Genomic DNA, 24,068 nt, shown 5'->3' on the forward strand with positions numbered 1-24,068 from the left:
TCTCTCTCTCTCTCTCTCTCTCTCTCTCTCTCTCTCTCTCTCTCTCTCCGTCTGTCCTTCTCCTCCGCCGCCTCCTCCTCCTCCTTACTCCGCCTTCTCTTCTTCCACGAAGTTAATCGACAACATCGTCCTCTTTCACCTCTCGGTCTTCCCCGCGGTTTGTTCGCTGTCACCGTCATCGTCATTGTCATCGTCATCGTCATCGTCATTCTCGTCGTTGTTCCTGCGTGGGCGGTCGTGCCTTTGTGAACATCGTTAATGGAGAATCGTTGCCGCGGCGGTGATTGTCGATCGCATTCGGTGACTGTGCAATTTTGTCCCTGCCGTTACATCGGATCGCCGAGTTCGCGACAGGAACATCGGAAGTGGCTGTACACCGCGTTTCATCCTTACGCGTGCCGTGTACGATACCCTGCCGCATTCCCCCTATAGTGCAGTGCCGCCGTTATCGCGTTAAGTTCGTACTAAGGGAAACGCGCTCTCTGCTAGCCGTTTTCGAGTGGCGGTTATTAGGATGTGGCGTATCGGTGAGTTGTCAGCCAGGCAGGCACACCGTTCCGCTGCCGAGGTTGCGGGTCAAGGTCGACGCGAAGCGAGCGAGCGCACAGGGCTTCCATCTGTCAAACAGCTGTTTGCCCTCGACGCAGAAGCAACTTTGTGCTGTTTCGCATCGCGTTCACCTTATCCCCCGTTCGAACTATTACCTATGCGATCGTTCGTCCAACTTCGTATTCGCGTTTTCGATGGTGTTGGCCCGTTGCACCCGTGTGACGCATGGTACTCGTGATTCCGTGTTCGATTCGGAATTACTTTGGAGCAGTTGCGAGTCTGTGTAACGTGTTAATCAAAAAGTATCGTAAATTTTTCCTAGAGAAATACCTTTTCGTGGTAAAGTTATGTTGGGATAGTTTGTGCTCTTTGAACTTTTAGTAGTATTTATTTATACACGATGTGTTCATCATTAACGTTTCCATTGTACAGAAGTAACAGTTGCTTCCTTGTGTTCAATATTATTAATTAGAATTTTCTTGAAGAACTCTCTTTCTGTTTTATTTATATTACAGAAAAGGAATTCCTTTTTTTATCTATACCACTTTTGCTCTCAATGGAATTAACTCATTAATTCTTGAGTGAAATTGGTATTTTGTAGGAGGAGATGGAACGTATCACCTCAAAGTATTGGTTCCTGGTGTGGCTGCAGGAGCTATTATTGGAAAAGGTGGAGACACCATTGCCCAATTACAAAAAGATACAGGAGCTAGAGTCAAAATGTCTAAATCTCATGACTTCTACCCAGGTATCGTACAGAAATCAACCTGTGCTTTGTTTATTCCTGTAGAATATACTTATAATATTATCTACATTTAATCTCTCCTACTTTACAGGAACCACAGAAAGGGTATGTTTAATAACAGGCAGTTTGGAGGCCATAATGGCAGTCATGGATTTTATTATGGATAAGATACGTGAGAAACCAGATCTCACATTGAAAACAACTGTTGACTTTGAATCTGGAAAGACTACAGCAGAGAGAGACAAGCAGGTAAAAATGTAGTCTATCTTACCTTTCATAATTACATATATTTTATACATGTTAATATCTGTACAACTTAATTATAAAGTGTTTTCAGTTTACACAAAGTAATTGATTTATCATTTCAGGTCAAAATTTTGGTACCTAATAGCACAGCAGGAATGATAATAGGTAAAGCTGGAAATTATATTAAACAAATTAAAGAAGAATCTGGGTCGTACGTTCAAATAAGTCAAAAAGCAAAAGACGTATCTTTGCAAGAAAGATGTATAACGGTGATCGGAGAAAAAGAGAATAACCGTAATGCATTAATGATGATATTAGCAAAAGTGGCAGACGACCCGCAAAGCGGTACATGCCCTAATGTTAGTTACGCTGACGTAAGCGGTCCTGTAGCCAATTACAATCCAACGGGCAGCCCTTATGCTCAAGCTCCGACAACTACTCCCACGTATACTTCTACGGCTGGCATTAACACAGGTAAGATTTCGATCACTTTGAAATATTTATAAATGGACGGATGAACGAAGACTGTGTGTCTCAGTAAATCTAATTATCGTATCGGTGCTAATTTCTGTTCACAGTTAGTCTCTTGAATGGTGCTGGTCTCAGTTTGAACTTGAACTTAGGAGCTGCAATAACAGCGGGTACAACACCCGTAACAACGCAATTGTTGGAACATATAAAGTTAAATTTACGGACATCGGGTTTCTCGGAACCTGCTGCCACCGAAATTTTGTCTGCTATTGCAACTCTCGCCAAGTACAACATCCTCGGGATGGGCATTGGGATGCCCTCGAGCATGAGTTACCTTGGAAATCCTATGGACACTACCACAACAGCGAACGGTTCGAACAATAACGGCGGAGTGTTTGGGCCAATTGGAACGGTTCCTGCTCTCGGATCGACTTCACCAACGCCACGCAATACGCTCGACAGATATGAACCCTTTGATCCGTTCAGACAGAACAACACAGCCGCCAGTGCTATTCATCTAAACAACAATTCGTTTGGCCTGGGCACTAACCAGTTATCGCTTGTAAGTAAGAGTCCTACACAGGTAGACGCCAACAACAAGGAGACCAAGAAAGTAGACATAGAAATTGCAGAGGTTATAGTGGGAGCTATTCTGGGACCCGGTGGTCGTGCCCTCATTGAGATTCAGCACTTAAGTGGCGCCAACATACAAATCTCTAAGAAGGGCATGTTCGCTCCTGGTACCAGGAACCGCATAGTGACTATCACGGGTTATCCTAATGCGATCGGCACTGCTCAATATTTAATTGAGCAGAGGATCAGCGAAGAGGAGGCAAAACGAGCACGTCAGAATGCCCTCGCCAATATAATCCATTGATTTCAAGTACAGTACTTTTGTTCATCCCCATTATTGAGCTCCGTTATTCACCTCTTCGCATTTTGAGATGATGGCGCGGTAGCTCTCTTCTCCTGTCTTTTAAAACACTCGTCCACCACTACCACCTACCACCCGTTGTCATCTATCGCTACATCACTATAGCGCTTGCATTCTCACATCACTATTCATGCATCCATCATGGCTCGTCAACATTTATCAATCTTTTAAGATAATTATGATATATAAATATTACATGTTATATGATAACTACTACAATTGTTCTGTGATACACCACGTTACGGGGCTTTATCACGAATAACACACATACCACATCAGAGTCACATAATATATCTAGTTGTATGGTATAGCATATTGAAAAGATGGCATGATAAAACCTATTGTTCCATTAGAGATGAAATGGCACAATTCGGCCATAATATTACTCTTGAAAGATCGAGACAGAGATGTTTACATGGATAATTGTTTCGTTTTATAAAAACAATTTTTTCCTTTTTTTTTTTTATAGAAGCATAATCCAACTACTGATACGAGACACGCTTAGTTACAAGGTCATACAGAACTCGCAATTGAATGACTTCGATTCGAAGATTAGTACTTCGTTTAGTGTCCTGTAACTCAACTTACATTCGTTTTTACAAAAAGATTCCATAATTATTGTATTGAACTGTTCCTTGAACTATGAAATGATTAGGCTGTTTGAGCGATGTTACTCTTGCTTGACATACTATTTTAACGCGTTTTTTAAGTACGGAATAATACCTTGGCAAAACCAAAGATCTTACATATACGAGGCAGAAATAACTTGGCTGGAAGATAAATATATATACAAAGGGAGAGCTATTCTACGTATAAAAATATATATTTATATATTTACGATGCTGGCTGGTCCAGCTAAACGAGTAACATAATACCTTATTGCCAAGTTTTATTCTCAACCCTGAAGCTTTTATTTCTCAAAAGAAACTTCATCCAACTGTATATTATCGTGCTTAGATTAGTGTACACGAAATTATATTAGCGTCGAGTCTCATTATTTCTTTACATATGCCTTAAGAACGGAGAGTTCGTTCTACCAAGGCGCTAGGATAAATACGACTCGGTTCGTTCAGACGCGATTCACGAGCAATGATTTCACTACGGTTACAACACGATCTTGTAGATAACACTTCGTATATTAAAACTTTCGTCTAATTATTTTTAGTTTCAAGGTTTATCAGTTGAATACAATTCGGATTAATAACAGTTTTACATTTGTCGACACTTGCTAAATGAAAAGCTCTGACAAAAACCTTGTTTTCGTCATTCCTTTACGTTATAGTTTGCATGAATACAATTTTTATTATCACGTTGAAATGTTTATATTTGTATACATGCGTTCTCAATAGTTTAATTGTCAATCATATTTCCTCCCGTCAACGTGTTCGTTTCTCTTTGTTTCAAAAAAAAAGAAAAAAAAAAGCAAACAAACTTTTACGACAGTTTTATTAATGTATTGATATTATACATATTGAACATAGGAAAAGAAGTTCCGTTTAGCAAACGTATCTTTTCCGTGCAATGATCGAAGTACCTTAGGCATAGCATGAAAATTGAGATTATTTGATTACACGTGTTTACTCTTGCATATAGAGTCTGTTATGATCAGCAGCCCATGTCATACAACCTTGGGTTCTGTATGATACTGCTTTATATAAGATTCTATTTAAGCCAACCAAATCTTTAACCGTTGCACTTTGACATTGAATCAAATCAAGTTAGATAGAGAATGGATTTTAGCTAGTAATAATCTTGTCTGTGTTGATAATTATTGGTATAAAATACAGCTACGCTCTATTGCTAGGTGAGAAAGGATTACACCATCTATCGATAACAGACAGTTACGAATCATTGTTTTGTTAGGGGGTAGGTAATAGAAGAAAAAAGGGGGTGGTATAAGGGATAGGCGATAATCAATAATGGGTTTAGTTCAAATAACTGAGAAAAAGTTAGCTATAGCGTCAAATGAAATATATAAATGTACACGAGTACAATTCGTAGCTGAAGGCGCTGGCTCACCGCTCTTTAATATAATAACTTGTATATTTATAAATATCGTATAACATGAGTAATAATAATATATTACACAGAGAGAACGAGAGAGTGAGAGACAGAGAAAATAAATTTATATGTTTGCGCGTGTGTTGTGTGTGTGTGTGGTGAGCGTGTATATGTATATACACACGTAAGTGTATGTATATATATATACATACGCGCGCGCACACATGAAAAGTTTGAATTAGATTATTAAAAAAAGAGAATTCATATATCTAAAAGAAAAAAAATAATATATATGTGTATATTTATATATACACAGGCACAAACGTATATATGTATATGTGTGCGCGCGTGTGTGTATGTATATATATTTGTGCCTGTAAAACGAAAATATATATAAAGAAACATATAAATATATATAAATATATATATATAGAATGGAATGATATTATAAACATTGTTGGTAAAATATTTTTGCGTCCGCGTACGTGAAACATGGTTTTAAGTTTATCCATAAATTCTATGTGAACTATAATCAATTGAACTTCACTGTGTTGCCCAAATACATTGAAAAGGAAGTTACAGAATACGCAAATGATGCAAACTACACAATGACACAGAAGATGCAAACTATTATTAAGTTGCTGTAGATAGATCAATTCGAAAATTTTAAATAGAACATGCTACGAATGTCACGTATATATAGCAATTAATTTAATTTATAAATCGATTTATTTGAATGGTCATCGCGCTATTACTACTAACGGCAGCATAATATTTCTCTACGTTAGCTACGTACAGTAATTTCTCACTAATCATCCGCATCATCACATTAGATCTATTATTGGCAATTCTCAGTCTAATCTTATTGCCAGTCTTTTTTTTGTTTTTTTTTTATTATTATTATTATTATTATTATTTCTACTTTATAACTCACTCGTTGACTGCTGATAGCCAGGTGTGTTCGAAATGATTTGAGTAAAACAAGATGTACTAAAAAAATTCGATATCTTAATTTATGCATCGATTCATACTTCTGTCATGCGTAATGCTCACGAATACTTGTACTAGTGTACCTAAATCTAGCAACGCACTAAATTTGTACATTATAAAGTAGATTAAAAACTTAGCTTCGCTTCGACAAGGGTTTCTACATACTTTGTGCTTGTTACAAGTAACAGTTTTCTTCCTTTACATTTTTTTTTAATTTTTTTTTTATAAGCAAGGTAATATGTTTGTTTTTTTTTTTTAACGCAGAATATTTCGTTCTAATGAATTAACGTATTCAGTGTTACGTCATCAGAGAGCTGCAATATTTTTAATATTATCGATACATTGAACAATCGTTATCGCGACTTTCTCTCACCTGATTTCTCGTAAACGAAAATCAAAGCAATTATCTTCGTTCGACTCGATCGATGTATAGGTATCAAATTATTCATGCGCATTGATAAAAAAAAGTAGCATATTCTCGCGATTAAATCTTCATGCCAAAACAACTTGTAGGTAGCACAAGGTAATTAGATTAGGTTACGGTTTTCTCAGTAAACACATTCCTTAGTAGAACAGATTACGTATAAGACTAGCTGTGATGGAGTTGAGGGATATGTTCATCGGCTGCCAGTACATGAAAAAAAAATGCCACGATACGATTGGTAGCGTGTTAAATTAGAGAATTTATTTGCGCAGGAAAAGTAACTCGATGGCATACGAAAAAAGTTCATCGCCAAGGAGTAAACAAGAACGGATGATTTCTCTGCGTAACGTAGCAGTGTTAGCGTTGAACACGCAGAAAAGCAAAATTTTATGCACAATGACATCTATAAGATTCTGTCAAGATGTCACGGACGATCTTGCGATATCCGTTTCCCGTTGTTATTGTTCGAAACGTTACGATCTTCTTGCATTATTGCTAAGAAATAAAAAAAAGAGATACGTATACAAAAACCATAGCGATCAGTCAGTCTAAATATAAGTATGTATTTCCTTTTTGCGATTTCTACGTCCGTACAATGTTAGTGTCGTCGATATTAGAAAAGAATCCTAAGTGTTCATCGGGTAGTAAAACTAACTGTGCATTAAAAAAGTTTATTGCTCGCACGTTTGAGCAAAGATCAATCTCGAATACTTCACTTTACATTCTCAGAGTTCGCGTGTCGCGTTGAGTTGAATCTATTTGTCGCGCGTTCAACAATTTCCGTCTTTTCATCGGCGAAAAAAATACAGAGGGTGACTTAGTATTAGTGTCAGAACCGGAAATGGGAGGTAGTTGAGACGATTCTGAACCACAATTTTGCAAAGGGAATGCAATTTCCTTTGCGAAATTGTGGTTCAGAATCGTCTCAGCTACCTCCCATTTCCGGTTCCTACATTAATTCTGGGACACCCTGTATACACATGAATACCTCTACTCAAAGTGGCAAAAAGAACAGTATTGGTTGGCCAGTCAATGTTACCTACGAGTTGTTTAACGAGAAAACACACTGTTAGAGACTAATTAAGTCGGCAAACGTATTTGGAAGGATCTTTAACGCATACAACGCTTCGTCTTTGTACAGTTCAAGGTAGATTTCATTGTTCATTCTCTATGTAAAGATGATCACGCGACCTCTAATCGTCGTGGAATAATCGTACACGATTAATAGGTATAGATGTTGTAGATAGTCTGAAATTTCATATAAAAGTGGTCGTTACAGGCTCGACGTTTTAATCCAATTAATACGAGACGAAATATTTACGGAATGGATAAAAGTAATTATACTCTCTCGCACGTGGAAACGTAGTTGTATAGTAAAACAAAGGGAGAAACGATGAAAAAAAAAACTGTAGGAATTGCATTGACTTGCCTCGACTCTAATATGACTATATTATTACAGTAAATATGATTCAATTTTGACACACGTGTCGCCACGCGGGGGTGGTTTTGCGTGTCACGTTACTTGGCTGTGTGTGCTAGGCTACATCGTATAACTCATGTTCCATCATCCATCACTCCACTCGCATAGAATCCAGTTACCTTTACAGAACGAAACAAAGAGGGGGAGAGAAAAAAGAAATAAACAGGAAGAATAACGATGATTCATCGTTAAGTAATAAATATTCGTACGAAAATGGAAATACGCTAAAGGAAGGGTCGATGAATATTTAATACAACGGAAAAGAGAACAAAGTTACTTTTCCGCACATTCACACACACACACACACACACACACACACATACACACACCACCTAATCACTTTAGTGCCATATTGATATCCCATCAGCCACACTTGTTGACGTTTTAACGGTAGAACGTGTTGTTAAAGATGTGTATATTCTGCAATATAAAGCAGGTTGTTTTGAATAAAGTCGGAATACATTTTATTTCACATTATATATAAATATATATAAATATATATGTATAAATATATACATATACATTTATATATATAATCGTTACAAAGTATTATAAAACATTCACCACCTGTATATTGATTATTTAGGTTGTCGCCAGTGTACAAAGAATTGTTACACAGCTACAGAGGGATTTAAGTTAATAGGAACACAGTACCTTACGCTTGTATGCCACCGAATTTTACTCGCACAAGTGGGAAACGAAGACAGTGCCATTGCCACAGCAGCCACAGATGGGAAACGGTCGCGGGTGGGGTAGTGTCGTCCACTAATTAATATTCACACGGTTTTGGTAAACATCAAAAGTTCTCGTTATACCTGTGATGTTTTATAGAGAAGGCATAAGAGATTTATTAATACAATTAGTGGAACATATGTGCGAAGAGTGTCTAAAGGAATATAAAAAAATTCAATAATTTATTCGTTAAAATCAATTTTTGTGTTGAACATCAGAGGTATCTTCACGAGAGTATCCCCTACGAATTGGTGACGTATCTTTGGCGAAATTGAATCCAAACACGACTTCATTCGGGCTATTTTTTCACTTGTGAAAATCTTCCAATTTTTTATAATTAAAGATAATCCGACCGAGGTTGCTGTTGGACTCACTTTCGTGATACAAACATTGTCCATTCGTTCGCGATACTCTCACGAAGACGCAATGAAATATATAAAAATAGAAATGTTGATTAGTGGACATCTCATCCTGCGAGCGATGATGTTTACCTGTCCAAGCTCGCTGGCATTGCTCTATCCCGTTCACTTTTAATGTACATATCCCATTATCTGTCGCGTCAGATGATCCAATAGAACCTCGATCATTGGACGACATATGGATTGTAAATGTCTACAATAATCGAAGTAACGAGTCAGTATAATATCAATTTTTCTGCCAGGGATAGGCAAAATACACGTCTAGGCGATAATTTCCAATAACGAATAAAAGACGCGCGACTTTTTATCCGTTATTTGTCAAATAAACAGGGGACTTGCGAAAAATGAAATGATCGGTGTACTGTGTTTTCATTCATCTATTGTTCGTCTATTATTATAAAATTTTGCCCGTCTCTGCTTGTTGCTTAGCGACCATCCCCTCTGCTCGTCGACAACACGCGATGATGGAGGCCTCCCGTGCAGTAATCGAGGTTCTATTGTGCATGCAACGATATTGCTATCTTCACTGGATGTATAGAAACACGAGTGGAACCGATTCGGGGTGCATAGAAGCGAGAGTTACTGTATGTAATAATGATTTATCACGATACGACAAGACACAAGAATTGTTCGATCCGCATCCTCGAGTTTCTTTCTTTTTCTTTTTCGTTTGCGTAACGTAGCGATGGAAATTCTTTCTGTAAATAATGCAACAGTTTCTCGATTAGGCGAGCGACGCGTTTCGACGCGCGGATTATTCTTCTAGTTAGAAAATGAAAAAAAAAAAAAAAGAAAACAGAAAACGAGCAATGGCTTTACTTGTAAATCAAATTCTCCATTGCTTGTTCGTTCGGTGTGCGTTCAATTCGCCGGAATTAGAATGCGATAAAAACCGACGCAGGCCTCTGTTACAGCGACGAAACGTTTCGATAGAGATACCGTGATGTTTGTTAGACGTGCTTTTTCCTTTTTCGAGGCTACCATTGTTTCCGACGAAACGTTGCATTCGAACGCTTTAAGAATTGTTATATTCTTCGGACGATTCTTTTTACTGCCACTTTTTGCAATGTTTCGCTATAACGAAGCTAGATGGAAATTTACAATAGTCGAAGGGAATTTAAAAAAAAAAAAAATAAATAAAGAAAGAAAGAAAAAATTAAAAATAACGAAACATTGATGTAAATGTGTAACGTTACGCGTTAAGGAGTATTGATATACATATTAAGAGACGTATGGTCGTTACAAAGATGGCGGTGAAAATAAAATCGTACGCGTTGCATTGATGAGACAATAGAGCAAAACTTTAATCGTTATACATAGAGGAAAAAGAGAGTGCAGCAAAAGCTTGTCGAGGAAACCCACAATTAAGTCTTTGAAAAATACGCTGAACTGGTTCACCGGATGTTTTCATTTAGACGCTACAACATACATGTATAAACGCGTATATTGTACGCGAAAACTTTCGAACCCACTTGTGAGTTGCCATTTTGTATACAGCCGTGTCGCGTTTTGGCGAATCTGTAATTGCAAAAGAAAGGAAAAAGTAAACAAAACGCACATACAGAACAAAAACGATCATCGACCTGTTCTCAGACACTTTCTCTGTTTTTGACTCGTTCGTTTTCGATTGTCCGGGTTTCGCCATACGGAGTCTTTCGTGAAATATGAGCGATAAATCGTTCCATAAAAATGATAAAGATAATTCAGGTGAACGTTTGTATCGTTTAAAGGAATAATCTTTAACCCTTTGAAGCACGAGGGTAATATGTTACTACGTTGAATATATACAGATATATTTATATGAATATATATTAAATGTATTAAGCGCTGTGCATAAAAAACTTCCTCGATTATCTGGAAAGGAGTGTGTTAAGTTTCATAGTTTATATTCGCCACAAATGTCTGTGCGTCAAGGGGTTAACAGAACAACTTCAATAGGTATTCAGTAATGGCTCAGAACCTACAAATGATACGGCAAAAATCAAATCGATAGTTATTTATTACTTTTATGAATTATATAATTTTAATATTCTTGCCACGTTTTGCGAATTGCTCTGTATGTATCTGCATTGCGATACTCTGGAAAAGCAATCGATGTATTCAAAACAGCAATGCATAACAACGTTTGAAATCGTGAAATCCTCCGGGTCGAGCGACCAGGAGCTTTTTTTACGATTTCTCGAGAAACGTAGAACGAGCGAGCAAACCGAGAGAATTTATTCGAGATAAGATTCTATTTAAAATGAAACAGTGAAAACAGAGGGAATGTAACGAAAAGGAGAGATAGAGAACATATTTAATAAACACGACTAGGAATCACTCGTTACGAGTAAAATAAGGAGAAAAAAAAATACGGTTGTACAAAAGTGTATTGTAATGTTATTTTATTGGAAGTGAGACTTTTAGCGTTAGATTGTTAATACACACGGTATATTATTTTGGATAAGCCTATCTATAAAGAGATGAAAAATTCGGTGTGCGTGTGTTTGTTTGTTTGCGTGGTTTGCGTGGGTGTGTGCGTGTGCGTAAACAACAAGAAAGAAGTATATATATACATATATATGATGAAGAATAATAATCGAGGAACATTGATGAGATTGTTGCGTTGTTCGCGGTAGAAGTAGCGCATAGTAGCTCGGGGATTTAATGAAAAGAAAGACGGCGAGGAATGGAAAAAAAAAAGAAACTATTAAGTACCTTGTTGAGTATAAGTAGAGTTAATAAGTCGCCAAGTCGCGGAGAAAAAAACAAGAATAAAGAAAATTATGTACACGCGGCCGGAGAAAGGTGCGCGTGTGCACGAATTCATGTTCATTGAAACGACTCGACATCATTGAACACTCACACAACACACAAAGGAATATTATACAGTTGTATAACGCGAATTGTTGCATGCCTAATACACGCAAATGGACACAAACGAATATAAACAGAAAAAGAAGATATATGTGTATATATATATGTATATATATTGACATGTATATACACACATATAACGAAGTGTACTAGACAGGAGGTTTCACGCGAAACGCAGTGCCGCGCGTTGTGCTTTACCTTGATTAAGGACCGCAATCGACATCCAAACGATGCTCGGTCGCGTTAAATGAAAATAAATAAAAATAGCATTATCTTCTTACGAGTATTTCGAATTTCGAGAGCAGCTGGCTGCGAGAAACAGATAAAAGAAAAAAAAAAGGTACCACATATATAGAGGGACTCGTTCGTCAAGTATTGTACCTTACATTCCTTCGGCTATAAAGTGATAATGATAAGAGGAGGACGACGACCGTGTGCGCACATCGTGGCACTTTAACACGGAGGTTCTTAGACAGAGATCCTTCCGCTTCGAAAGATTCGCATCAGTATTGGTTATTCCGATGTTGTGTACATACTTTGAAGGTTTAACCCCTAAACGAGCGTTTAGTAAACTGACCTCGTCGCGAGTTAAAATCGCTGTGTTTTTATTGAAGCAATTAGAACCACAAGAGTTATTTCCGTACGCGATATGTCACGAAACTTTTAACTACGATCGAAACGAATTCTAATCTTACGAGAATATTTCTATTCCGGAAAGAAACATGAACAAAATTATTAGATGTACGCGACTATTACTCCATATCGATCATTTGCTGCAACACCCATAAATGTTCGAGATACGAATATAGACAGAACGCTAACAAAAGTGAGCATTCATGACACTGAAAGACGATATTGCATGCTTCTGGCCTAGTTCGGTATCTTATCTTACCAATTTGGCATTTCCACTGCGACGTTCCTAGGTAATTACAATCGTGCAAAATTCTAACTCATAATTACAGCAAATGAGCGATGCGTTACCAAGTTGTTTTCTTCGGTTACGTTTCGTATTACACTTGTATGTGTAATTCAAGTGATTTCTCGTTCGAACGTGACAGAAATATCGTCGATAACAGTGCTTAAGTAACCCATGAAAATTAAAATAAATTAATACAGCAGGTTTCCTTGTAATGCCATTGGGAAACAATAATTTTCCTTATGTAACACGAATAAATTATATAACGCGTTGTACAAGCATTGCGTTACATAAAAAAAAAAAAGCATATCTTTCGTGTGTCGTAGAAACTCACGTTGATACAGGAGTTTACTGTACATGGAGTACCAGCTAGCACGGTGTTTGTGGCCAAAAGAGAACGTTATGGTAGTGTTGCGGTCGTCTAGGGGTTAAAACCTGACATCGTTCTTTCGACAGCGAGAAAACAAACTAGTTTCTATCTAGTGGGGATTATAGTTTCTATCTATCGGGCTCGTGCGGTAAAAATCTTCTGCCCTTATTACAACGTTCGCGTGATCCTCGCGGTTATCGTTTCTCTGTATTATTTAAAACCAATTGAATCATTCGACTGTCGTGTCGTTGCAAAGAGAAGGCAAGGCTTCGACGGAGATTATTATTAGAGCAAAATCAAGCGTCTATATGTGCCGATAGTATCGACAAGGTTAAGTCTTAACACGTTCACTGTCCACGGACGCACATGCACAGTAAGTCACTCGAGTATTCGTGTCTCCTCCCTCCTCGATCCTCGACTTGGAACGATTGATATTTTTGTTTAGAACGCAAGTTTTCGAATCCTTATCAGCCAGAATCCGTTCGATTGGCAGACTATTGGTACATAAAGAATCGATGCAACGAAAATGGGAACGTGGGTAAATTATAGCGGAATTAACGTCACGAGGAATGTTCGTATGTATTTGTGGGTAGAATTGGCGCCATTTTCGCTACACCGGATACATAAGACATTCGAAGCATTAAGAATTGTAAAGTTCGTGTTCTCGAGAAATCCGAATCCCTTAAAGTCGACAATTTGGCGAGATACGGATATTTACTTAACTCACTGTGAGTTCAGACAGTTTCGATCGAGGAGTCCGTTCCGAATACACGACTACTAACGCCGTCCATACGGTCGAGTCGAGAGCTTTTTCGAAGTCTGATCCAACGATCCAAGCGACTCTGATGCGTATTACCGTGGTAGTTAGGCTAGGAGTTAGAATATTTATTGCTACGAAAACGTAAACAATTTTCTAGACGTTTGAGTTGTGTTGACGGTTCCAGGTGCGGGCAGACGAACGCGTTAAGAAAACTGTTATCGGAACGAAATCAAGTGGTTGCTCAAAGTCACTGCATCGTTTAGCGTGAATAGCGCCAAGCAGAAATTTCTACTTTCGCGCCATACCTGAGCTTGGCTCTTTGTTTCAGAGACAGAGAACGCCCGTGCACGCAGGTTTTCCATTTCTGTCTCTGAAACACTGACGCTCGGAGAGAAGACCTACCCCAAATCAGACAGACGGGGGCGGAGGTATTCCAACGGTACAGTAGAGACCTCGATAGTTGCAGAAAAACGAAGCTGAAAAATCCTGCGAGCGGTAAATACCTCTATAAAAAAAGTTCCAATTTCACGATACATGTACTTCCATTTATGACTTATAATCAAATTGGGGAGGAAAATTTATTAGAATATCAAAAACTTGAATCAATTTTACTGTTCGAAGGGGCTTCTTTGGTTCCTTCCTCCCCAATCATATCACGGCCCTGCTCGTGATCATCGCGTTAATCAATTACCAACAATCTGCTTCCGTCTAAAACAAAAGGCTTCCGGTACCCGTTTCACTCGTTGCTTAATGAGCATCCCTTCTACTCGCCAACACAATGAGGCTCGCGTGCAAGTATCGAGGTTGTACTGTATACAGTTGGAAGAGGAATGGGGAGGTGGCTCTCTCTCCTCGGTGACTTTGAGCAGTCGGTTGATCTTGATTCGATTACAAGTGGTTTACGACTACGAAGCTGCTGTAGTTTATCTGACGTAGGCAAACTCCATCGCCGAAAAGGTTAATCGGATTTGTCGATGAAAAAAGTACTCGGTGTCGATCGACGCAAAATCCTCGTTTTGTCGACTGGCCGCGGGTAATCGACGCATGTGTCACACGGTCGATCGGTTGTCTGTCTATCTCGTTTTGTTTCTTTCCGTCAGGATATACATACATAATAGAGAATGAAAAAACGGTACATAAAGAGTAGCGAGCAAAATTGTATTTTTTAATATATACACAGCGAGTCCCAGGGGTATTTCTACTGCCTCTGGAGACTTCAAATTGTTGATGTTGTTTTTTGAGATAATTTATGGGATCGTTAGTGATATTGATACTGTAACATTTATCTTAAATAATATATTAACGATCTGAGGTCGGTAATCGAGGGAATAGGAATACTTTCGAAACTCACTGTACATATATATTGTCATGTGTGTGTGCGTGTCGCATGTAAGAAAGTGAGAGAGATAGAGAGAGAGAGAGAGATAATGTGAGAGGAAGATAAATGTATGCGTGTGTATAAATATATATATGTATATGTACATACACATATATATATATATATATTCCGAGGGTCCCGCCTCCGAAAAGGGTATTGCGATTTAGCTATGAAAATGGTTAATCAAGGAATTTTAGATTTAATCGAGACTCTATATTTAATTAATCGCTAAGTTGAGCAGCAAAAGAGTAGAGCATTGTTCTTTCGAGACAAAGATATATTACGTATATATATGTATATATATAAACAGAGAAAGAGTAAATATATATATAAATATATATATGTACACATTATACCATTATACATACACATACTTAGAGGCAAATTAAAATTCTCTCGACGAACAAAAAAAAAACTATTCTTAGGGCTGTTAATTATTCGAGAATCGTCTAAAGCGATAATTTAGGACAAAATATACATATATGAGATACATGCACATGTTGTGATTATACTTGTGTCGTCGATTTGTCCGTGATACGGATCGATCGGGAACTCATTGTACGCGTTTTACGTTCTGTTTTTGGTAACACGAAAAAAAAGTGGAAAGAAAGCAAGGAAAATGTCGCGTTGGCTGTGCGTCGCGACACAGAGAAACTCGTCCACGACGATAACAATAACAGAGAATCTTTACGAACGAAGAGAAAACCTATTTCTCCGTGTGTCATTTCCCCACGATTTTCCTTCTACAAAAATACGTTGTAATTATGATCTAGCACAAAGCAGTTGTGTTGACAGTTTCTTCAACAGAGTTTTCTACGTTCGATTGTATCGTCCACACACAAACGATAATTCTCGATTATTACGGATCGAATACCAATGAGAAGCGTGAAACTCTTTTTCCGATGGATGCGTGTATACGTAAATAAGATTGTGGTTCGTCGATTGGGTTCTGTTCTTTTTTTCTTTTTTTTTTTTTCGAAGTAATAGTAAAATGAGAGAACCGATAATTCGACAAGCAAAGTGTCGCATGTTCGTCTCGCGTTCTTTCGACGTTAAACCGACGTTATACACGCCCATCGTCTCTCAAACATTTTCACGCTGAATTTGCTAACCGTCGAAAATGTAAATGGAAAATCGAAGAGAATTGAAGTTTGCGCGGATATCAGTGAACGCGACGACAAACGAGTATGCATCACGCTGTTTGCAAGCCTAAGAATATTACGAAGCAAAAAAAAAAAAGTCTCTGTTTATCAAGAACGCGAAACGATACGTTTTTATTTTTTTAATTTATTTGATAATTCTATGTTTGTAAAGAAAAAAAAAATGAGAACCTAGGTTTCAGGGTAAATCTCACCCTACCGCGACCACTTTGGGCACCACTATTAATATATATGTATATATATGTATATGTATGTCTATATACATATGTATATGTATGCATGTATGTATGTATATGATTAGTTCACAGAGCATTTGAATTTTACTCTTAAAATAATTACTTTACACTCTAACCACATTTATTTGCATCCATTGAATTGTTAATTCTTTCATCATCAAAGTTATTCCATTCAATGTTAAATAATTATAAAAAGAATATTACAAAAACATAATATATATTAACTATTTTCACTCATGAGGAAGCATCGTTACCTGTACGACAAGTGACCATAAGAGCATAATAAACAATCGCTCATTAAATGCATTCTGTTGTTCTTCATTTCATGACCTGGCCACAACCACAACACGCTCCATCCACGCCGGTCCATCGAAATCCATCCATTTCTCCATTTCAGTGTCGTTTGTACGATCATCGTAATTTCTCTCTATTATCTCATTCGCCGATACTTTTCTTCGAATTTCACAAGATTCTGCCTACCATCACGCCTCTCTATCTTGAATTTTTCTTTGCTCTCTCTGATGCGACCATCCACAATGGATTCTGCGTACAATTGTAATTTTATCAAAATTGGGAAGGTTGCAATTCCGTAAATTCCATTGCACGAACGCGTTTGATCCTATCAATTCCACGAGAAATAGATTTCAATCGGTTCCGTTGGGTTCTGTACGTACATATTGGGAGCCTTCCAAATTTTGATAGAAAGTTCATCGAAAGTTGAACGTTTTAAAAATGGCTTGGCCTATCGCACCTGTAAATACGACGATTCCAATTAGTTGTTAAGCCTTTAGAGTAATGTTTACCTCGTCTAGTGTTCAAGGCCGAGTTAAAAAACGGCGCAATATCTCGCGAGAGTGCAGTATTTCTTTTTTCTTTTTGTCGTTCGAGACAGGAATGCAGAGGTACAATTTCGGACTCGATTAATATTTAACGCCATCGTTCTATTGTACACTCACTGGCCGTGTCGTTTATTTTTATTGCGAAGTCTCTTTGTAGCTGTGTTGTTATTGCGTGTGTACCTCGCGTTCGGAATAGCATATCACCTTGAACACCGCTATATACGGTTTTCGCGTGCATTCCATCAGTGGTACAAATTCTGGCGTACAAAAAGAGAGAAAAAAAAAGATGCTGTTCTAACTAGTCAGTCTAGGATAAGGGAATGTATTTTTTTACACGATGGATTTATAATAAAGACATTGATAAACGAAAGAGTATGGAGTTCAGACAGATGGCATGGAACAAAAAAAAAAGAAATAAAGAGGAACAACTTCGTCGATGAATAATTCGCGAAGCTTTCGACGAGTTGGGTAAACATATTTTTGGTTTCTTGGGTACGATATGTCTCGGGAGAAGTAATTTATTTCTAAGAATTCTCTCTCGAAACGTTACGAGATTCCTTCGTTTCAGTTTTAAATCGCATGTACGAATTGTTTGGAATACTTGGCACACCACAGGAGAATTGGTATACACTAAATTCCTTTCGCTGGGTAAGTTGCATATATTTTTCTTCATATCTATGCTGATTCATCCATCTCCTCGGTTCGATTTTATATCGAAACAGTTAAAAACCTCTGGGTGCGAGTCTGGTTATTCGTTAACTTCGCACCGCCTATTCAAAGTAGAGTTTATGAAATTTTTTTTTTTTTTTTTTTTTTAAGTTATCTATCATACTAACGGAAGTAACTTCAACAGGCGATTTTGTTCAACCACGAGTTAGCTTCATCAGGATTTCAGGATGCACCGATGCTACAATAGGAGCGTAATAATTATGGCAATAAAGACGGTGTTTCGAAATGATTCGAAATGTAATTGAAAATACAATGGCGCGATTCGTTCACTTACAATTAAGATCGCTCACGATTCCCAATCACAACTCGTCTACAGTCGAATATTTTTATTGGATCGAGAACTGCATATTCAAATATGTACACACAGTTCTCGACGGCGTTTTAATTATCGAATTCTACAAATTAATTATACATACACTATGACACAGAATTTATTATTCCTCGTAAGCAATGAACGTACATAATTCAATTTTCACTTACAAAATATCTAAGCGTATCATACCGGTTTGTTTGTTTCGTTAACTTTTTGTTAAGTATCGTTTATCGTTATTATTATTATACATACTCGCATTTGCCCCTACTACGACTCTTACTCACGCATACTTTTACAAATGGTATGTAGCACTACCTAACTAAACTCTATTTAGGACCGTCGATATAAATGAAGTTTCTAAAAGTGGTTTGTCCGTTATTGCCCCAATTAATTTGTTGCCAAACTATAAAATAATTCTATTGTGTTCAGTGCTTTTCCACGTTACACCTACGAAACTAATCGTTTTGTGTCGCTTTACGTAAACACTTTCCTGCCTCGGGCTCTTCCACGTGTGTGCGTACAAGCTAATAGTGAAAAAGCAGTGTATGCTAGAAACTATAGTTTATCGATTCACCGTTAAAAGGATAAGCATTGTGCAGAGAAATGGAAAATTTATTTTTCTTTTTAATAGATGTACCATTCAATACAAATTTGTTGACCAGCTTAACAATTTTTTACGGGATTACCTGAATACCAAAGGTAGATCGATATCGTTTAAAAAAATTCCACGGAAAATTATCCATTTCTCTCGCGTTATTCAATTATAAGAATAACAAATATCACGTGAGTTAAAAACAAACGAGTTGGATTTTCCTTCTCACAATCATCACACCTCGTTTTTTTTCTTTCTTACTTCCATAGTTGGGATCGACGCAGAAATTATTTTGATGCGATTATAGTCGAAGGGTGTCACTTGTTTGCATTCCTTCCTACGTCCTCTACGAACCCCTATCATATGTGTACGACATGCGATACTCTTGCTGAGATAGTATGGACAGCCTTCTCGAAACGTGATTCGGGCTGATAGTGCTTTTCTGCATGCAACATTCGAACATCTTGTATAAAAATTATATATACATTATTATCTAATCATTCACTTGTATAATGCACACGTCTAAGTATGAAATGTATATCTCTGTCATTCTTCTTTGTTATAGTATAAATTATATAATTCCTAGCCGCCTAGTTGAAGAAGCATGCAAACAAATACCCCTCCGTTATCACCTAACGCGGTACGGAATACCTTAATTTAATGAGTAATTCGTAACATAAATTCCGAATAGGCGAGCCTATGAACGACTACTTTCGAAAGTTTTCATTTTAATCGTACGATTTACTTACAAATCAAAAAGGATTAGTCTTCACTTTCGTGGAAAGCAATGGCAAGAAAGAACCAGGCAGTAACAATGTCAGTAGAACGAGTTCTCGATAACGTACGATACTGTAGTTCAGTTTCATCCTGACGCCTGTGGTCTTTATCGCACAATGAACGTATTGTTCGTGTATAAAACTACAAAATATATTTAAGTTATACAATATAGGCGATACGATCAAACATGTATCTCTATATAAGATTATGTCCTGCAAAAAATACATTGGAAAGTATTAAAGTGTGCTCAAGATTGAAGCAAGGAAACATTCTACACAATTTTCAAATATATATCTTAATCGTAATTCTCTACCACGTTTTTTTTTTTTAAGTCTCAATATGCGTATCAGGGGAATCGATGTATTCCTCCAAGGTACGCGTTACGAGCTTATGGTACATATCAACGCCGAGCACACTTTTCTATCTTTTAAAGTTAACAACGAAATCCAAAGTTACATTGTATCAAATATCTCCAACAATTACTCGTGGACCGACACAAGTTTATAGAGGAAAAATGAAGTGTACCCACAGGATAAATGCTTTATGAAAGAAATTTGATTTGTACTTTTCATTCCTCAGTATTTTATCTGGAGTTTGAGCAGATTGCGTTCTCTTATTACACATTTTCTTTTTCTATTTATTCAATGTATGTTAGTATGCGTGTATCCTGCAACGTTCGAATCTGCTACTTTATATTCAGTAAAGGATTTAAAGTTTTTATCTAATATTATTTAATAGCAACACTTCTCCTTAATCTATGTAAGCTAAAAATAATCGAAAAATTATATTATTATGAGTATAAAAAGTAAACTTTTGATTTCAGACAACAGAACCTATTTGGAATAGGTCAATACACTTTACAAAATAATATGCAAGTACTATACGAAGACGAATTCGAGTAATTTTGATTATGTATTTAAAACCACTGAAAAAACATAACAAAATTAAACATAAGCCAACATTCCTATTCTCTGTGTAAGTATGGGAATGGTACAGTGTTTCATCTCATCTTGGAACAGATGACGCATCACGTATTTTCACTTTACGTATAACTGAAAATTATTACAGAGTCGAATACTCTACTCTACACTGTTTACCATCTCGATACCTAAACGTAGTTCACAAGTGACAAAAGGTGCACTATTCGCGTTACAAACAAGTAACCAATGATCTATGAAAAAATATCTAAAATACCTGTAGCTATGTTTGATGGTAGTATCCTTAACGCCAAGAGATCCCAAAGAATTATGAAGAACAAATAAAAGTAAGACTGGTACATTAGGTGTTACAGCCAAGTTACACGACTTCACACCCTTATCAATAAAATTCACCCCCTCCCGTTTCGATCTCGGAAACTCTATGCATGCGTTATTACCGTTTGTATAACATAATTGTGTGTTGTCAATTTCAATAAAAATAGAGTTGCATCACCTTTTCTCACCATAGAACTACAAAATATTGGACCACCTCCCTTTCCGTTTCTATAAAATTAGAAGAGGAAGAGGGTGGTCTGCCTTGCTTGCTACTTGGTTGCCTCTGGAGGACAATCAGGCTGATTATTTGGGTGAGCAGCGGTAAAGGCAGGGTGATTCTCTAAATGACGATCTACTCTTAAAATTGTTGGGAAAGGTCTCAGATCGACGAGAAACCTTCTCGCGTTAAATATTTGTGGTATTAAACAACAGTCTGCTAGTGTAATTTCATCCCCCACGCAGTATTTCCCTGCACTGGACGACAGTAATTTTTCTACAGCTGGAAAAAAACCAATTCCAATTATCTCTCTATCTCTCTCTATTATCTATCTTCATTGTTAATGTATTAATTTGTATACCTGTTAAACCTCTTGTAATCCAATGCTGTGCCCATTCCTTCTTACGTTCTTCCCCAACATATATCAACACAACTAGATTCTGCAACGGTTGAATACCACTAGCAATCACCTCGCAAATCTCCCTGACTCTAGCTCTCTTCACAGGATCTGCAGGCATTAAAGGTCGGTGTGGTCTGGTCTCTTCCAGGTATTGCAAGATATTCAACTGCAGCCAACACATATTTCCAGTTACATTCTCTATTCTTCATTAATATGATATACAAAAACGTATGGGATTATACTCACAGATTCTATTAACGTGTGATTGTCGATATGAAGTGCCGGCACCTGCTCCATGGGATTAATCTCACGAAACTCATTGGAATGTTGCTCACCGCCTCCTTTTATTAAGCTAACTGGTTTTATATCGTAAGGGATCTCCTTCAAGTTTAGTGCTGTTAGAAAATAGAATTTTGTATTGCACTAGATACATTTGGAAGAATATTTTATTTATTTGAAATCTTTCGCGAGTATAACGATAGCATCTTGAAATCATTGAACGCTGTATTTTTACTCACCGATTCGCACTCTCCACGAGCAGGAGCTCCGCCAATAGGAGTAGAGTACCGGCTGAAACGAAAGAAAGAAACGAAAAATAAATGATCGACCGACAAATTCGTTCCAATGTTTACCGGCTTCATGAGTTGACGAAGGTGTACATTCGCGAGGTAAGATTAAAATTCGATTGAATAGTTGCGGATAGAATACAACTGCGATGATAAAAGATGGTAAACAAAGGGAATAATACAAAAGAGAGAGAGAAGGAGAGAGAGAGAGAGGTAAAAGCATCGTTCGTAAATTAATAGGAATTCTGGTTGAACGAAGGTCGAAGAAACAGGTCCTGCAGGAGACGAAGGAAGGGCTAGCAAAAGCGAGATCTCTGGCAACAACGTCAGCATATATTAGATGTATTAATTCGTTCTCACCTTTCCCATGACGGACATCTCGTCAGGTCTTCGCGGACGGACTCGCTTGCTCGATTCTATACTCGATCGTTAAACGTTGACGCCGTGGCTCGCGAATCTCTTGGAAATTATTCGGAATCAGTTCAACGCGCGAAATCACTCCTCCCTCCCCTTTTATTCGATTGCCAGACGTCCCGTTCCAATGTCTCATTCTTGTCTGGGCTCGTGCGACCAATCAGCGCTCGCTTTTCGATAGAGCGCAGTGCTGTACGATACAAAAAACCTTCAAGGTTGATATACACCTATCTCCTGATTTACATGGAGGATCAGCTCCTACGAGGTTCTCTGAATATAACGTTCAAATCGAATTCAGGACTTTTTAAGTGGGAAAAACATGTACATTAAAAACAAAATGCAATTGTTCCATTACATTCATTTATTTCGACGTAAGATAAAAATGGGAAGCAAACAATTCCATTCATGAGATAATCTTTAATAACATTTTAATTTTTGTTTCTATAGATATGATTTTTCTAATCAATCTCTTTCCTGTTTAATTTCTCTCAATCTTTAATTTCCCTCTAAATTTTGCGTTTGCCCTTGAAGATTAATACGCACATATTTTGTAAATAATGTATTGTTAACGTAAATTTGATATCATGTGACTTATCACGAGTCCCGCATGTGGATGGTGTGAGGATTTGTTGGGTGTTATCTGTATGTTTTCTGGTTTTTCTTTTTAATACAGCAAGTACGCTTAACGACAAACAAGGATACCGATTAGAAATTATAATTTGGTATCCACTAACCGGTCGCGTGTATCGTGACAGTAAACAAGGCTATAAAAACTGAAACATAGAGCATGAGAGGCGCTCTTTAACGTGAGGAATATGCAAATTTTTCGTCCACGATTCTAATAATTTATTACTATATCTAACATTACGTACATTTATACAGACGAGATTTTTACGATGTACATTGGAGAATGTTAATTTTTGTTCTCTAAAAGAAAGTCACCAGTTCTGGCAGCAACCAAGTATTTCACGAGACCAAACCTGATAACTTAGAGATTCTATTGAAGTATATAATTTTTATTACGTTATTTGTTAATTTGAGAATGCAAATATGTTCAAATTATAGATGTATCCCAATAATTTAACAAACATTTCATATTATACGAATTAAAATTTGACTACACCAATGCTTTGGATGCACATGAGTGATTATGTCTATTAGTCACGTTGTTTATTTATTTGACCTCTTATTTATTTTATTTTATTTAGTTGATTCAACCTTTTGCGGTCTTCTCATTTTAATAATTTTTATATAGTTCATGGACTCAAAATTGGTATCGCCATCTAGCGGTGAACAGGCTG

General features: G+C 37.2%; 2 protein-coding genes and 1 long non-coding RNA gene across 9 annotated transcripts in view; 2 read left to right on the forward strand and 1 right to left on the reverse strand.

The window, feature by feature from the left end:
• The window catches only part of LOC128894018 (RNA-binding protein Pasilla), a 14,402-nt gene extending 4,248 nt beyond the window's left edge, over positions 1 to 10,154 (forward strand). For 2 of the 7 annotated variants that reach the window (XM_054155404.1, XM_054155403.1), the window contains exons 2-5: positions 1,151 to 1,297; positions 1,386 to 1,543; positions 1,663 to 2,014; positions 2,119 to 7,231. In XM_054155404.1, coding sequence (XP_054011379.1) covers positions 1,151 to 1,297; positions 1,386 to 1,543; positions 1,663 to 2,014; positions 2,119 to 2,888 — 1,427 coding nt within the window. In that variant the 3' untranslated portion in view covers positions 2,889 to 7,231. Of the gene's footprint in view, positions 1 to 7; positions 528 to 1,150; positions 1,298 to 1,385; positions 1,544 to 1,662; positions 2,015 to 2,118; positions 7,232 to 9,420 lie in introns of those variants that run through there. The other 5 variants (XM_054155407.1, XM_054155406.1, XM_054155409.1 and 2 more) reach the window with 5 other exon arrangements.
• The window catches only part of LOC128894021 (uncharacterized), a 25,696-nt gene extending 7,382 nt beyond the window's left edge, over positions 1 to 18,314 (forward strand). The window contains exons 2-3 of the long non-coding RNA XR_008461445.1: positions 17,523 to 17,974; positions 18,075 to 18,314. This is a non-coding gene — a long non-coding RNA (uncharacterized LOC128894021). The remainder of the gene's footprint in view (positions 1 to 17,522; positions 17,975 to 18,074) is intronic.
• Positions 18,315 to 18,648: 334 nt separating this feature from the next.
• LOC128894443 (probable maleylacetoacetate isomerase 2) lies at positions 18,649 to 22,900 on the reverse strand. The gene is made up of 5 exons (XM_054156163.1): positions 22,714 to 22,900; positions 22,306 to 22,357; positions 22,034 to 22,182; positions 21,749 to 21,953; positions 18,649 to 21,669 (listed from the first exon to the last, which is right to left on the reverse strand). The coding sequence occupies exons 1-5, from the start codon at positions 22,729 to 22,731 to the stop codon at positions 21,440 to 21,442; spliced, it is 654 nt and encodes a 217-aa protein (XP_054012138.1). The 5' UTR covers positions 22,732 to 22,900; the 3' UTR covers positions 18,649 to 21,439.
• Positions 22,901 to 24,068: the final 1,168 nt, after the last annotated feature.

The sequence above is a fragment of the Hylaeus anthracinus genome, unplaced genomic scaffold (assembly GCF_026225885.1).
Source record: "Hylaeus anthracinus isolate JK02 unplaced genomic scaffold, UHH_iyHylAnth1.0_haploid 3, whole genome shotgun sequence".
Lineage (NCBI taxonomy): Eukaryota > Metazoa > Arthropoda > Insecta > Hymenoptera > Colletidae > Hylaeus > Hylaeus anthracinus.

Bases quoted from the DNA above. Each gene is read 5' to 3' on its own strand.
- LOC128894443 (XM_054156163.1), bottom strand. The intron at 22,183-22,305 runs GTGAGTAAAAAT...ATTTTCTAACAG, and splicing joins CTCGTGGAGAGTGCGAATCG to CACTAAACTTGAAGGAGATC. The intron at 21,954-22,033 runs GTGAGTATAATC...TGTTGGCTGCAG, and splicing joins ATCACACGTTAATAGAATCT to TTGAATATCTTGCAATACCT.